We start from the raw sequence: 16,395 nt of genomic DNA, 5'->3' as shown, positions 1-16,395 counted from the left end.
GTGAAACCTTTAAGGCTGATTTATGGTTCTGCGTTACACCAACGCAGAGCCTACGGCGTAGGTGCGCGTCGACGCGTACCCTACGGCGTAGGCTCTGCATCGTTTTAACGCAGAACCACAATTTAGGCTTACGCCCCCCATATCTTCAGACTGTTCGTGCGCTAGGGTCAGGGTTGGCGTAGAGATACACACATTTTTCGGTTAGTTTTTTCTTTTTAAATTCCAACCTTTGCGTAGAAGGTGGCTTGCGCATCTTTCAAGCCCTGTTTTGTGTGCAAGCGAGCTTCATAAATGAGGCCCCAGGTCTCTAAAACTGAATCAACTTTCTGAAGGAACTTTCTGTTCATGAGTTTCTGATGGATTACATCTAATGTGTAGACTCGTCTGTTTACTGGGTACCTGACAGACGCCTTTTCTCTCTTCCCTTAAATGTTTCCGCCCTTAAGACTGAGCCACCCCTGCAGAACTCACAAACGCGTCTAACAACAATAAAACTGCTGAGTGTTTAAGCGTTCCCCGCAGGAGAGACTTGAGCAGCGGGTCTGACATCCACTGTCTGTGTCATTAGCATCATTAGAGCATCAGCTGTTTCCCTTCTCTATCTCTCTCTCTCTCCATAATAGCTCTTGAGATATCAACACTTAGACGGATCAAATGCTCCTGTAATCTCGGTAAAGTAGTGATGCATTAATGATCAGAAGGAGGTTAGAAGTCTGCAGACTTCAGAGTTGTGGGTAGAAACCTGCAACAGATGGATTCTGGGAGAGAGAACAGCACCGATTTAAAAAAGGAGATAAAGAACCTCTGAGAAGGTGGATAACAGATCTCCGTAAGGGAAAAAACTTAACCCAGTTTAACATGGACTCCTCACCGTCCTGTAGACACGGCTTTGTTGCCGGCTTGTTTTTTTGCATGTTTCATATTGTGCCTCTTCTCCTTTTCAGCTCCTCTGACCGACAAGCCGCCGAAGATCCTGTTTCCCACGGAGAACAAGATTAGCAACATGGAGCTGCAGCTAGGTAAGGTCATCCCGGGATTTTCCTCCAGCTGAATTGTTTTGAAATAGCAGTGAGAGTGACAGGAAACGGATGACTTTACAAATCCTTTCCTAGCACACCTCCAGGCACCGAATCCAGATCAATGAGGGCACTACATTTGCCGGAGAGACGGCAGAATAAAGGAGTTGCATAAGTGGTTTCCGTGAATGCAGATCGTAAGGTGCTCGTGTCCCTACGGCGGTTTTAGTCAACAATGGAGAGCCCATATGGCGCCGGGGTCCCGAACGCCGGCTTGCCACATTGAGGGACGGCCGTTTCCTGTCTGTGTTGTTTGTCTTCTTTGACATGGGGTCGCGATGGAGCCGCCGCCCGGACGTGCGTGCACAGGACCAGATGAGAATGGTCTGTTTGTTTCTCCGTGACAGCATATTGCCGGATTTCTGGGCAACGTCCGCGGCCCACATGGCGCTATCCATTCTGTGAATGGCTAATGTGCCTGTCACGCTGAAGCCAATCAGACAAGACGGCGGAGATCCGCGGACGCAGGGAGGGATTGGAGGAGTATGTGACAGAACAAGAAGTGAGGAGACAAAGGCAAAGGAGATGCAATAATTCCCCCAGTGCTTGCCTTTTGTCTCCTATCTGATGCTGCCGGCATGCAGGTAGTTCATTTGAAATGCCTCCACGGTTGGCTGATCAAGGGTGAAAAATTGCTGCTGTTGATAAACTGACAGGCACAGCCTCATATGTCAGCCTGTCCTCACCTCCGTACGAACAGGCTGCACAATGTGGGCCTCTAAGCTGTTTGCGTTGCTCGTCTCTACCTTGATCCCCCGGAGACTTTGAGGAGAAGATCTCCATCTCAAATGTTTAAAGCATTTGTTTAAAGTTTCACTTTTAGTCCCTTCTTCTGTCTGCCGTGTGTTTTCTCTCAACTCTATTGTGTATATGTGTGTTAGAGGGCTTGTATACGTACATAAAACTGAGAGGCTTTGCACAGGTGGATTGTCTGGGCCGGAGCAGCATTGCCTTGCAAACTGAGTGGTGAGAAATTGGGCAAAGCAGGTCAGATTTTTGTGTAACTGCAAATGAGTAAGTAAGCTAAAGATGAGCTGATGTTTAAGGCGACATTTGATATTAAATTCAACTCTTGAATCAGCACTAGTGTCTTTGAACAGAAAGTGAAAGTTTTCTGACCTTTTGGATAACCTTTGGCAAAGTATCAGACCTTAAAGGTGAAAGAGTATACCTTTTTTTCCCACAAAATTGATCAAATTCTGGCTCCTCTAAACGAGGCGTCGGTGACGTGTATTGACCAGAACATTACAGGGATAACTCTAACGCTTCTGTTTCATCGCATACAAAACGCCCTTTCGATCAGGTTCGGCCGTTTGGTTTTTTTTGTGCCTGTCTCTTTAAATTCAAATGAGCCACTAGTCTGTCCACCTCTCTGCTCTGGAGAGAAGAGGGGGATGAACTTTTGCAGCAGGGGCGCCTCCAAAAATGTTCATACGGGTGGCCAGATGGGGCCACTGAGGCCCCGTTTACACGGAGCAAAAACTGAGGCGTTTTCATGCGTTTTGGCCGTTCGTTTACACGAAAACGGAGCTCAAAGTCACCAAAAACGATCATTTCTGAAAACTCCGGCCAAAGTGGAGATTTTCAAAAACTCCGTTTTCACGTTTGCGTCTAAACAGAGGAAAACGGAGATTTAGGCTTCAGAACGTCACATTATGCAACAGAAACGTCACCAGCGTCATGTGTGCGACCTGTGTTTACAATTTGTTTGGCCACCGTCAATATTTTCTTGTATTTTACCTGTTTTATATTCTAAAGTCACACTTAAAAGTAACTCCACTTCTCTGTCACTCCAAACGAAAGACTCTCGTTTCGTCTTGGAAGTAAAGCCTGAATTATGGTCCCGCGTTAAATCGACGCAGAGCCTAACCCCTCGTTCACACTGAAAGCGTCACAGGAGTCCCGACGCCAGCATCTCGCCGCTTGGTGCAGTCACACTGAAAGCGGCAGTGCCTGCAGCGGGGCGGGGGTGGGCAGGGTTTCAAGCTGCGCTGCAGAACTGAAGGGAACAGTGGGAACAGCCTACACATCTTCAGTTTCCTATTTCACCATAGATCACACTTTGGGACGCCTTCTTTATATCTTAGCGTTATTTCCGCGTAGATAAGAGTGAGTTTGATGCTCCTTAACAAGTTTGGTCCGTGGATTCAACATCAACCGCCAGAGCCCACTCCCGGTGAACCATAAATCCGCCTAGGCTGATTTATGGTTCTGCGTCACACCAACGCAGAACCTACGGCGTAGGGTACGCGGCGACGCACACCGCACCGCACCATAATTCAGGCGAAGCTGCAGTCTGTGCGCTGATCACAGACACACCGGGTCAGAGCGGATTTAGTCATGATGTTTAAACTGTGTTTTGTGATTAATAAGCACGGGTTTTAATTATTTTTCGTTGGATCAATGTAGCCAATAAAATCGTTGGGACCATCCAGCTCCTCACCCATCAGATACGTGTTTCATATGAGCAGTTCAGGTAAAAACGGCAGTGAAACCAGCAAAATGTCATTTTGCTGGATGAAATATATTAATTCCTGATAAAATAAGTTTGTTAGTGCACAGCTCTGCTCCTGTACGCATGTGAATCATCAGTGTACGTTTGTGTCTACATGAAAGTACAATCAGCATTGAGGCTTCTCGCTTCGGGAAACCCGGTCTGTGATTGGACGACGCCTCGGCGTCGCCGCTGCTCATTTGCATAAAGTTCCGATTTTTCAACTTTCAAATTGACGCGCCGCGCCCTCCGCCCGACGCTCCCGCCGCCCCCGCCGCCCCCGCCGCCCCCGCCGCCTCTCGACGCCCGTTTTTCATAGACAATGAATGGCAGCCAGACGCCTATGACGCCCGTGACGCTTTCAGTGTGAACGCAGGGTAAGGCGTACGGTACGTGGCGATGCGCGTAGGGTGACCAGATCTCAACAAACTAAATGTGGGACAAAGAGCATGTTTGTGTGGGACAATGTGGGACACCCGGATACATTACCAATACTGAGAGGTAGTCTAAAATTTTTACATAATGTAACTTAAAAAATGAACATTTCTATTACGTCCCTTAGCTCATACAGCCAAAAAAGACAGGTACAGTATTTAGTTTAAGGAACTTCATCACTTCATAAACCATCCATAAACACTTTTCACTCAGTAGTGGCTATAACCCAACTACTGCATTCCATTAACACAAAATAAAATAAAAAATTAAGTAAAACCAGATTAATAGAAATCAAAACCAACCAGGAGGGAATAAAATAAATTTAATTTCACGTCTTTAAAACCATCCTCCTAAGCCAATTGCATATCACTTGAAATTAGGCACAATGAAACATATCTGATAAAATCAAATCGTATTAATAAATCAAAACCAGCCAGGAGGGAACAACAAATAAAATTCAAGTAAATTTAATTTAATTTAGTAAAATTTCCCAGTCTTTCTTATAGCTGCATCACCTCTTTTTTGTTGTCGTTTCCATCATTTTTAGCCTGTTTCTCCTTCAGTCGAGTCAAGACCGCCACCGTTGCGCGTGTACGCGGCGCGCAGCTGCAGCAGCAACACACGTCACGTAGACACTTGACCACACATGTGCGCAGTTTTATTGACAGCATCATCATCAAATAAACAGCCCCGTAATGACAGCCGTCTCTGTTTTCTTCGCATCCATTGGACAAAAGCCAGAGGTAAAAAAAAAAAAAAAAAAAAAAAAAAATACAGATGTCAATCAAATTGCGGGACATCGTCTCAATATGCGGGACGCGGAAAAAGTGATGAAAATGCGGTGCAGTCCCGCACAAAGCGGGACATCTGGTCACCCTAGATGCGCGCCGTACGGTGTGCGTCGCCGCGTACCCTACGCCGTAGGCTCTGCGTTGGTGTAACGCGGAACCATAAATCAGCCTTAACTGGAGGTTACGCGTGTCATTTGTTGATGTTTTTTCCAGGATTCTGATTGGCTGGCATGACGTTAACAGCGTATTCATGCAGATCCGTGTAAACGAAGAGATTTTGAAAACGATCTCGTGTAAACGATGGAATTTTTCAAAACGTAGAGGGAGAAATATCCGTTTTTGTAAATACCCAGCTATGTGTAAACGTGGCCTTAAATTCTTGGACACCAAAACTAAAAGCCATCATTACAGGATTTTATTATACTGTTGTAGTATACAGGCTCAGTGCTTCTTTAAGGCTACTTAAAGAAGCACCTACTGATATGCATTTGGCCCAAATGATTTGGGATGAAATGCATAACTGACGATAGAATCTATGTGACCGGCAAGTGTTGTTTTTTTTTTATTGAGGCCAGTGGGGTGGCCAGCAAATTTGTAGGGGGGGGCATGGCCACTCCAGGCCACCGCCTGGTGGCGCCACTGTTTTGCAGAGGGATGGTTTGACAGACGTTTCAGATCCACTGTGGCAGGGTGGAGGAGCAGCCACTCAGCTGATTGGGCACACCTGTGCCCAATCAGCCTCTCCACCCTGCCTGCCTTCATAAAGAGCAGCTGCACACCAGCAAGAGGTCTGCTGGGAGAGGGCACCATGAACTCGTTCCCGTTAATGCCGGCCGGGGGGGCGGTGCAGTATGGTGTTCAACTCAACTCAATCTTTATTCACAGTTTCCAGTTTAAAACAACTGAGGTTAACCAGAGTGCTGTACAGTTTTTTTTAAACAATATTTGTATACATTTTTCACTTTTACAAGTAAAGAATGGATACATTATATGATCCACAGAAATAACAAGCAAAACAGGCAAACAAACCAACAGAACAAAAAAACAAAACACCAGGTCTGATCCATATAAATAATACCCTGGTTACAGTAAAAATGTACAGTATGACCAGTCAAGAAAATCCCTGCAACATGATATTAGAGACATCAGGCTCTACATAGTTCAAGTAAGGCTGCCAAACTTTATAGAATTGGTCTGTTTTTGAATGTAATATACATGTAATGTTCTCTAATGGCACTAGATCAAACACCACTCTTTGCAAACCTTTAACAGGTGGTACTTTTTTCGACTTTTTTTTCGAAATTGTACTTCAACATTAATCTCGACATTTCAACTTTTTTCCTCGACATTTCGACTTTTTTCTCGAAGTGCATAATAAAAAAAAGATCTTCCTCCTCTAAAATATTATTTTTATTTTTCTCTTGCCTGGCCCCAATACTCTTCCGTACCTCATTAAGGTGAACTGATAAGATATTTGACTGTTGTAGGGGTGAAAAACAGGATTTATCTGTGTCTGCTGAATCGTCGCTCTTTAAACGTGAGGTTTAAAGAGTTGAAAAAGCTCTGCATCGCCCGGGTCTGAGATCTGACCACCGGCTCTTTCCTTAGAGGATGAAATGACTCCACTGGGCTCTTGGACCGGTTGTTTATGGCAGGAGATGCAACGCCTGTACATCCAACAACTCAGCGCTTCCAACTGCCTCCAGTTTCAGACGAGATACGTCTGTTAATCGCTGCTCATCGAGACACCAGGATGGCAGCTCTTCAGGATGGTTTGGCTCTGAGTAGCCGGGACGTGGCTTTCCAAATAAAGAAGTTCTGTCTGGAACGCCTGGTGTGGTGCAGAGACGGGACCAGAATCCAAATGGTTTTATTTGTTAGAAGACATTCAAACTAAAACATATGCATGTGGACAAAACCAAATAAAGAATTTGAAATAACTACTTGTTGGGTTTGGAAATATGAAATCCAAATTTTATAAGACAGGATCCAATGGAAACCAGTGGGAGGATGGGGAGATCAGAGCCATAAGCAGGGAGATAAATCTGCAGCGGTACCAGACCCCCCCTTTATCTCCTCTGCTGCTGCAACCAGAGTCTCCAACAGCCTCCATCTTAGCAGCTTTACTCAACTCACAGGGGCGAGGCGTTACATAAACGCTTACAGAAGACGCTCAGCGGGAGGCAGCTGTCGAGGAGTCAGAGGATGATGCGGAGATTTGAAGTACAAGAAGAGAAAAGTACATGAAGAAAGTGGTCACGTACGACAGGATTGTTGAGGATGATGAAGAACAGAAGAGCAGGTTTAGTGAGGGTTTGGTTCCCACTTCTCCTCTTCCTCGCCTCAGGGCCAAGTACACACTTCTGGTTAAGCTCTGCCCCCTCCAGCCCCTCACGTCTACCAGTACTACTACTAATACTACTACTATTACTACGCCTACCACTACTACCACTGCTACTACCACTACTACCACTACTACTACTATTACCACTACTGCTACTACCACTACTATCACCATCACTACTACTACCACTACCGCTACTACCACTACCACTACTACTACTACTACCACTACCACTACTATTACTACCACTACTACCACTATGTAGCACATCGATTGCTACGGGGGGCCGACCGACAGGACAGAGAGGACACGAGGTTTCAGTGCAGAACTCTTTAATCAATCTTCTTCAGCCAAGACACACGTGCGCAGCAGAACCTTCACAGGGAGACAAGACCTCTTGCTGCTGTGCAGCCATGCCTTATGAAGGCAGGCAGGGTGGAGAGGTTGATTGGGCCCACCTGTGCCCTAATCAACCTGAGTGGCTGGAGCTCCTCCACCCTGCCACACACCCCCATCGCCAACCTCAGGCCGGGGTCCATCCGGCTGAGCCAACTCCCCCCGCCCCCCTCGGAGTGGGAGAGGAAGCCAGGAACCGCTGACTGTGCCTCCGGGCCTTCCCTGTTCGGCCGGCTGCCGAGGCCGGTCGGGAGGTCGTCCTCGGCGACGGGCCGACCACAGAAACCGGTCGGGAGGTCATCCTCGGCGACGGGCCGACCGCCGAAAACGACTGGGCCCAGGGTGGCCTCGGGCCAGACGGCATCCGCGGCCGTGGCCGGGGTGCGTCCAGGACCACCCCCTCCCCGACGCAGCACTGCTCCGGCCGCTGGTCCGCCTCCGCGACGAACCTCAGACGTGGCGCCGGGGTGGGTCGCGCCGTGGGTTCCGCCGTCGCTGGCGCCGCCTCAGGAGCCGTCGCCTGGTGGCCCGCAGCCTCTGCCTCCCGGCCTGTCGACTGCAGCGCCACCAGCGCTGCTGCGGCGTACCTCAGGCGTGGCGCCGGGGTGGGTCGCTCCGCGGGTCCCGTCGCCTCGGAACCGTCGCTTGGCGGCCCGCAGCCTCTGCCTCCTGGCCTGTCGGCTGCGGCGCCACCAGCTCCTCCCGCGCTGCGGCGAACCTCAGGCGTGGCGCTGGGGTGGGTCGCGCTGCGGGTCCCTCCGTCGCTGGCGCCGCCTCAGGAGCCGTCGCCTGGTGGCCTGCAGCCTTTGCCTCACGGCCTGTCGGCTGCAGCGCCACCAGCTCCTCCTCTGCTGCTGCGGCGTACCTCAGGCGTGGTGCCGGGTTGGGCCTCTCCGCGGGTCCCGCCGCCTCGGGAGCCGCCGCTTGGCGGCCCGCAGCTTCTGCCTCCCGGCCTGTCGGCTGCGGTGCCACCAGCGCTTCCAGCGCCGCGAGCTGCTGCTCGCCCTGGCCCTGAAGCAGGGCTGCCAGGTCGGCCAGGGCATGGGCCAGCGCTTCCAGGGCCCGCTCCGTGCCTCCCTCCTCCATCCTGTCGGGCCCCACGTTGGGCGCCAGTGTAGCACATCGAGTGCTACGGGGGCCTGACCGACAGGACAGAGAGGACACGAGGTTTCAGTGCAGAAATCTTTAATTGTCACATACCACTCTCACACGTGCCCAAGCACCTTCTCCCACGACCAGCAGCAGCTTCTCCGACTCTGCAGCTTCTCTGTCTCTCCCTTATAAGGCTGGCAGGGTGGAGAGGCTGACGGGCCACACCTGTGTCCCGTCAGGCTGAGTGGCTGCAGCTCCTCCACCCTGCCACACACTACTACTACTACTACTACTACTACCACTACTACCACTACTACTACAACTACTACTACTACCACTACTACCACCACTACTACAACTATTAATACTACCACTAGCACTAGTACTCCTATCACTACTACCAATACCACAACTACCACCACCACTAACACTACTACTACTACCGCTACCACTACTACCACTAATAAAACTACTACCACCACTCCCACTACCACTACTACTACTACCACTACTAACACTACCACTACCACTACTATCACTACCACTACTACTACTACCACTACTAAAACTACTACCATGTCTGTGAGCTGTATCTGATGTGATGGGCCGACACACAACTACACACTCCTGCACTACGTGGTGATGCACATTCTCCCTCATTTAAGACAGAAACATGCACAGCAGCCTCCCCCGCCCCCCCCCCCCCCTCCCTCGGGGTGATTTGTTATGGATGCGCCGCCCCGGTAGGTGAGCTCGAGGAAGTCGGCTTGCGCTGACTCAGCACTCTCTCTCTCTATCTCTTTCTCTCTCTCTCTCTCTCTCTTTGATTTGCACACTCCTGCACTACTCGGGGTGGGAGGTCACGCACACACCGGCGGCCCCGTCCTTCCCACCGTGGGATGATTGTAACTGATAGAGGGTTTTACTGTCCCCCAAAGCCACCAGATGGGAGCAGTCTTCTGGAAAGGAATTAGAATCCATTACTTTCACGGAGCGGCAGAGGATGTGTGGCGGGAGGCGGGCCGCACAAACCTCAAGTTTTGCCTCTTTTTTTCGTTTTTTTCCCCCCCTTAGTCGGTGTGTTTCTGTCATAAATAACGACGGTGTCAGGTGTGAATGGGCTGAAAAACACTGCAGGCTTTAACAGCTGGATGAGGGCGTGTCTGGCGTTGCCCACAGGAATTCTGGGTCGGTAACTTTGCTTTGCACGACACGAAACTGAGAATAAACTTTACAGTCAGCAGTGAAGGTGTCAGCCAATCAGATCTCCTGGCTGATTATGACCATAGAAGAATTTCAGCCCCCGTCATGTTTAAAGTTTTAACACAAACGTTAAATCTAGGTATTGAAACCAAAACTGATTTTTTCTCCAACCTGGTTGTAAATATGTTGATTTCTGCAGCAAAGTTGGACGTTTCAGCTCACTTGTGGAGCCCCTGCTGGCCAGTAGAGGAACTGCACGTTCTCCTATTTCCTTGTTGGTGTTGTGTGAAAATGTCAGCGTTTGGTCTGATCACATTTGTTTGGTAACTATTACTACTACTACTACTACTACTACTACTACTGTAATTACTACTACTACTACTACTACTACTGTAATTACTACTACTACTACTACTACAACTACTACTAGTACTACAACTACTACTACTACTACTACTACTACTACTATTACTACTACTACTACTACTACCACTACTACTACTACTACCACTACTACTACTACTATTACTACTACTACTACTACTGTCACTACTACAACTACTACTGTCATTACTACTACTACTACTACTACTACTATTACTACTACTACTATTAGGCTACTACTACTACTACTACTACTACTATTACTACTATTACTGCAACTACTGCAACTACTACTACTGTCATTATTACTACTACTACTACTAGTACTACTACTACTACAACTACTACTACTACTACTACTATTAGGCTACTACTACTACTACTACTATTACCACTACTACTATTAGGCTACTACTACTACTACTACTACTACTGCAACTACTACTACTGTCATTATTACTACTACTACTACTACTACTAGTACTACTACTACTACAACTACTACTACTATTACTACTACTACTACTATTACTACTACTACTACTACTACTATTACTACTACTACTATTACTACTACTACTATTAGGCTACTACTACTACAACTACTACTACTACTACTACTACTACTACTACTGCAACTACTACTACTGTCATTATTACTACTACTACTACTAGTACTACTACTACTACAACTACTACTACTACTACTACTACTACTACTACTACTACTACTGCAACTACTACTACTGTCATTATTACTACTACTACTACTAGTACTACTACTGCTGCAACTACTACTATTACTACTACTACTGTCAATACTACTACTACTACTACTACTACTACTACTACTACTGTCAATACTACTACTACTACTACTACTGTCAATACTACTACTACTACTACTACTACTGCTACCAATACTACTGTAACTACTATTACTGACATTACTACTACTACTACTGTCATTATTACTACTACTACTTCTACTACCACCACTATTAATACTATTGCTACTACCACCACCCACGCCACTACTACTACTACTACTACTGCAACTACTACTACTGCTACTAGTACTACTACTACTACTACCACCACTACTACTACTATTAATACTATTACTACTACCACCACCGCCGCCACCACCACTACCACTACTACTACTACTGTCATTACTACCACCACCACTACTACTACTACAGCGACTTACATCTGAGAGAACAACACAAGCTAGAAATCACACCGGAGAGTTCAGCTGGATCAGTGCTGGTCAGACTGCTGGTGCTGCCATGCTAGTGTTAGAAGTGTTCCCTTCCCGCCCAACACAACAGTCCTTTCATACAAGAAAAGCTACATCTAAAAAGACAACATCATGCGATCATCTTGTCATAAGTGTAGCTTCCTCAGTGCTGAGTCCTGCAAAGAGCTGGATCTCCTAACTAGTTCTGATGAGCAGAGAAGTTGTCTAGCTGCCGAAGTCTTTAGCTTGCTCTAAAGAGTAGGTCCAGACCCTGCAGATCGGACAGTTTGGTAGTGTTGTGGTTTGGTTGGTAAAGGACCCAAGTGCAGGAGACAGAGGGAGGCTGGAGTCAGGAGTTCTCAAAAACAAAAGGGTTTTAATCCAAAAAGGTAAAGCAAAGCGCTGCAGAGCAGGATAAATACAAAAACAGGATCAGGACCAAAACACGAGGAGACATGGAGGAGAGAACAGTACGGACCGACAGGGAACCAAGGAATGACAAGACAAGATATACTGAGGGGATAACGAGACAAGACGAGACACAGGTGCGGACACAATCAGGGCAGATGGGACACAGGCGGGGCAAGACAGAACTGAAACTAAAACTGGGAGGAAGTGTCAAAACCCTGACAGTACCCCCCCCTCAAGGGACAGATCCCAGATGTCCCCAGAGTCCTAACCCAGGGTGGGCGGAGGGGGCCTGGAGGAGGGCCCAAGCCACACACGGCCAAAGTTCCGGGGGCCGACCTCGGGACCGGGCAGACCAGCGAGACAGCTCGGGGGGGCGTCCCCGAGGCCTAGGCCTGGGTCTTGGCGGGGGGCGTGACGAGGATTCTTGGTGTGGCTCGGGGACTTGACAGGGCTCGGGAACCTGACGGGGCTCGGGAACCTGACGGGGCTCGGGAACCTGACGGGGCTCTGGGACCGCCTCAGGAACCGAGGGCTGCGGGACCGCCTCAGGAACAGAGGGCTGCGGGACCGCCTCAGGAACAGAGGGCTGCGGGACCGCCTCAGGAACAGAGGGCTGCGGGACCGCCTCAGGAACAGAGGGCTGCGGGAGCGCCTCAGGAACAGAGGGCTGCGGGAGCGCCTCAGGAACAGAGGGCTGCGGGACCGCCACAGGAACAGAGGGCTGCGGGACCGCCACAGGAACAGAGGGCTGCGGGACCGCCTCAGGAACAGAGGGCTGCGGGACCGCCTCAGGAACAGAGGGCTGCGGGACCGCCTCAGGAACAGAGGGCTGCGGGACCGCCTCAGGAACAGAGGGCTGCGGGACCGCCTCAGGAACAGAGGGCTGCGGGACCGCCTCAGGAACAGAGGGCTGCGGGACCGCCACAGGAACAGAGGACTGCGGGACCGCCTCAGGAACAGAGGGCTGCGGGACCGCCTCAGGAACAGAGGGCTGCGGGACCGCCTCAGGAACAGAGGGCTGCGGGACCGCCTCAGGAACAGAGGGCTGCGGGACCGCCTCAGGAACAGAGGGCTGCGGGACCGCCTCAGGAACAGAGGACTGCGGGACCGCCTCAGGATCCGGAGTCGGGGCTGACAGGAGGCGGGGAGCCGGAGTCGGGGCTGACAGGAGGCGGGGAACCGGAACAGGAGCAGACAGGATGCGGGGAACCGGAACAGGAGCAGACAGGATGCGGGGAACCGGAACAGGAGCAGACAGGATGCGGGGAACCGGAACAGGAGCAGACAGGATGCGGGGAGCCGGCGTCGGGGGGCAGAGGATCCCCGGAGCTGCCCGAGTGGGGACCCGGGTCCGTGGCGCTGGCTGCGGGGGTACCCGGGTCCGAGGTGCCGGCTGCGGGGGTACCCGGGTCCGAGGTGCCGGCTGCGGGGGTACCCGGGTCCGAGGTGCCGGCTGCGGGGGTACCCGGGTCCGGGGCGCTGGCCCCCCCTCAAGGGACAGATCCCAGATGTCCCCACAGTCCACATCCAGGGCGGGCTGGGGGGGAACACGGGTCCTCGGAGCTGGCTGAGGGGGGGCACGGGTCCTCGGAGCTGGCTGAGGGGGGGCACGGGTCCTCGGAGCTGGCTGAGGGGGGGCACGGGTCCTCGGAGCTGGCTGAGGGGGGGCACGGGTCCTCGGAGCTGGCTGAGGGGGGGCACGGGTCCTCGGAGCTGGCTGAGGGGGGGCACGGGTCCTCGGAGCTGGAGCAGGAACAGGGGTCGATGCGTCCAGGACCACCGCTAGAGCAGGAACAGGGAGCGATGCGTCCAGGACCACCGCTAGAGCAGGAACAGGGAGCGATGCGTCCAGGACCACCGCTGGAGCAGGAACAGGGGGCGATGCGTCCAGGACCACCGCTGGAGCAGGAACAGGGGGCGATGCGTCCAGGACCACCGCTGGAGCAGGAACAGGGGGCGATGCATCCAGGACCACCGCTGGAGCAGGAACAGGGGGCGATGCATCCAGGACCACCGCTGGAGCAGGAACAGGGGGCGATGCGTCCAGGACCACCGCTGGAGCAGGAACAGGGGGCGATGCGTCCAGGACCACCGCTGGAGCAGGAACAGGCTGGGGCTGGCGCTGGCGCCGTCGCTTCCCCTGGGGCTGAGAACCCCCGGGCCCGCCTCGAGCCAGGCGTGTTCCCCAGAAGGGGGGAACAGGCTGGAATGCGTCCAGGACCACCTCGGGAACAGGAAGAGGTGCGTCCAGGGCCCCCACCGGAACAGGCTGGGGCTGGCGCTGACGTCGTCGCTTCCCCTGGGGCTGAGAACCCCCGGGCCCGCCTCGAGCCTGGCAGGTTCCCAGAAAGGGGTCCCCATTTTTCTCTGCCTCTCGGCGGAAGAACTCAAAAAGAGTAATATACTCTCCCGCTGGGTCCATGTTGGTCGGTCCGTTCTGTTGTGGTTTGGTTGGTAAAGGACCCAAGTGCAGGAGACAGAGGGAGGCTGGAGTCAGGAGTTCTCAAAAACAAAAGGGTTTTAATCCAAAAAGGTAAAGCAAAGCGCTGCAGAGCAGGATAAATACAAAAACAGGATCAGGACCAAAACACGAGGAGACATGGAGGAGAGAACAGTACGGACCGACAGGGAACCAAGGAATGACAAGACAAGATATACTGAGGGGATAACGAGACAAGACGAGACACAGGTGCGGACACAATCAGGGCAGATGGGACACAGGCGGGGCAAGACAGAACTGAAACTAAAACTGGGAGGAAGTGTCAAAACCCTGACAGGTAGGTTGTTCCCCCATCGGGGAGCAACGGAGGAGAACAGTCTGGCTACTGATTCACACTATTTTGTGGTGGAAGAACCAGCCGTCTTTCACTGGCTGAGCGGAGCTGTGGAGAGGGAGTGTATCTCTGGATGAAGGAGTGAAGGTAGAGGGAGAGTAGCTCTGGATGAAGGAGTGAAGGTAGAGGGAGAGTAGCTCTGGATGAAGGAGTGAAGGTAGAGGGAGAGCAGCTCTGGATGAAGGAGTGAAGGTAGAGTAGCTCTGGATGAAGGAGTGAAGGTAGAGGGAGAATAGCTCTGGATGAAGGAGTGAAGGTAGGCTGGAGCCATGTGGGTGAGTGTTTGGTAGCCAGAAGCAGAGCTTTGAACTTGATGCTGCAACTGGAAGATTGTTGTTAAAAGTTATCTTTCTGGTCCCATCTGGTCACCGTCAAGGAATTCAAGACTTCTACCTGTTTGGTTGAGTTGTAAGAATGAGGAGATGACATGAGTGACATGAATGACAGGATGACAGGATTGCTATATTCTAGGGTTCAATGAAGGGACCATATTTATAAGATGTGTCTAAGACGGACGACTGCAGACACCCAGAACCTGCAGCTCCTGATATTCCACCTCCTGCGTGGAGAACCTCATTCCCACCGACCGACATCAGCAGAATTAGATATTATGTTCAGGCACACATGTCAGCAACTTCTTGAGCACAGGCAAGACGTGTTGGCAGTTTCCAGAGGCAGTATTTTCCTCTCCTACCTGTCATCTCCCCGCTAGAGTACAGTTACCTCCACAAATGTAGACTTTGTCAACTCGCCTCCAAAAGGATGTAAAGTGTAAACATGCTGCACATCGCTCTTCCTCTTAGCACCTTAGAAATGCGTGGGCTCTGTTTTTGCTGTCAATCTCTCCCTCCTTTTCCCCCCCTCCCCATCACCCGCTGACCTCCGCTTGTGTGCTCGGAGATTACAGAACAATAGTGGGGAGATTGTCAGGATTGAACGACGAGATGAAGGAAGCAGCACACAGTCCTTCCATCTGGTGGGGGGGGGTGGAAGTAAACTTGACTTTGTTCTGAAGTTACCAAAGGTCACCGCTGATCGGCTTCATTAAAAACGACTAACTCTCTCCGTCCGGGGTTTCTTGGCTGCGCGGACGTCAGCTCGTCACCGCTTCTGGAAACGTGTCGTTAAAAGTTGTTTGCTTGATGTTTTATCACTTAAAGAATTCCTGTTTTATTTTTAAAACATGAAAGTCGTGGTGTTGCACCATCACTGTGGCTGCAGTCATGCCACATGATGCTGCCGCTGCTGCAGGACAGAGCCGTCTGGGAGTTTGCGAGGCCCTGTGCGAAATGGCCGGGGTAGGCAACATTTTTGGGTTTTTCGGGTCGGATCGGGTGTCTATATGCGCAATTTTAACTCTCCAATTAGCAAAATACTGGATACCTTCCCCTGCCTCATCATCATTTGGCTTGCCTCGACGCGGGGCACCACGGCTGCTTGAGGTCCCGTCGGATCGGTGATTTTTGTAACAAATTTATCAAACAAGTCTTTCAGAGAGGCATTAAACTCTTCCATTTTCTTTAGTTTTTTTCTTTTTTCATCCTCTGATGGAAATTTCCTGATTCTGTCTCGTTCTCTCGACATTGTGTGACAGTTTGTTCCAACTCCACCCGTCTGGATCAGAGCAGCTTGTGTCTGCGCTTGGTCTGATCAGTTGTATTGAACAACAGAAACGCGCATAATTGCACATAT

At 50.8% G+C, this 16,395-nt stretch overlaps 1 protein-coding gene across 2 annotated transcripts in view; it reads left to right on the top strand.

Moving 5' to 3' along the window:
• The window catches only part of il1rapl1a (interleukin 1 receptor accessory protein-like 1a), a 458,044-nt gene that overhangs the window by 341,040 nt on the left and 100,609 nt on the right, over positions 1 to 16,395 (top strand). For both annotated transcript variants that reach the window (XM_061724618.1, XM_061724617.1), the window contains exon 6: positions 945 to 1,019. In XM_061724618.1, the coding sequence (XP_061580602.1) occupies positions 945 to 1,019 (75 nt within the window). The remainder of the gene's footprint in view (positions 1 to 944; positions 1,020 to 16,395) is intronic.

This window comes from Cololabis saira, chromosome 6, assembly GCF_033807715.1.
Source record: "Cololabis saira isolate AMF1-May2022 chromosome 6, fColSai1.1, whole genome shotgun sequence".
NCBI classification, from domain to species: domain Eukaryota; kingdom Metazoa; phylum Chordata; class Actinopteri; order Beloniformes; family Belonidae; genus Cololabis; species Cololabis saira.
Note: the sequence above shows the minus strand (reverse complement) of the source record. Positions and strands in the feature narration are given on the sequence as shown.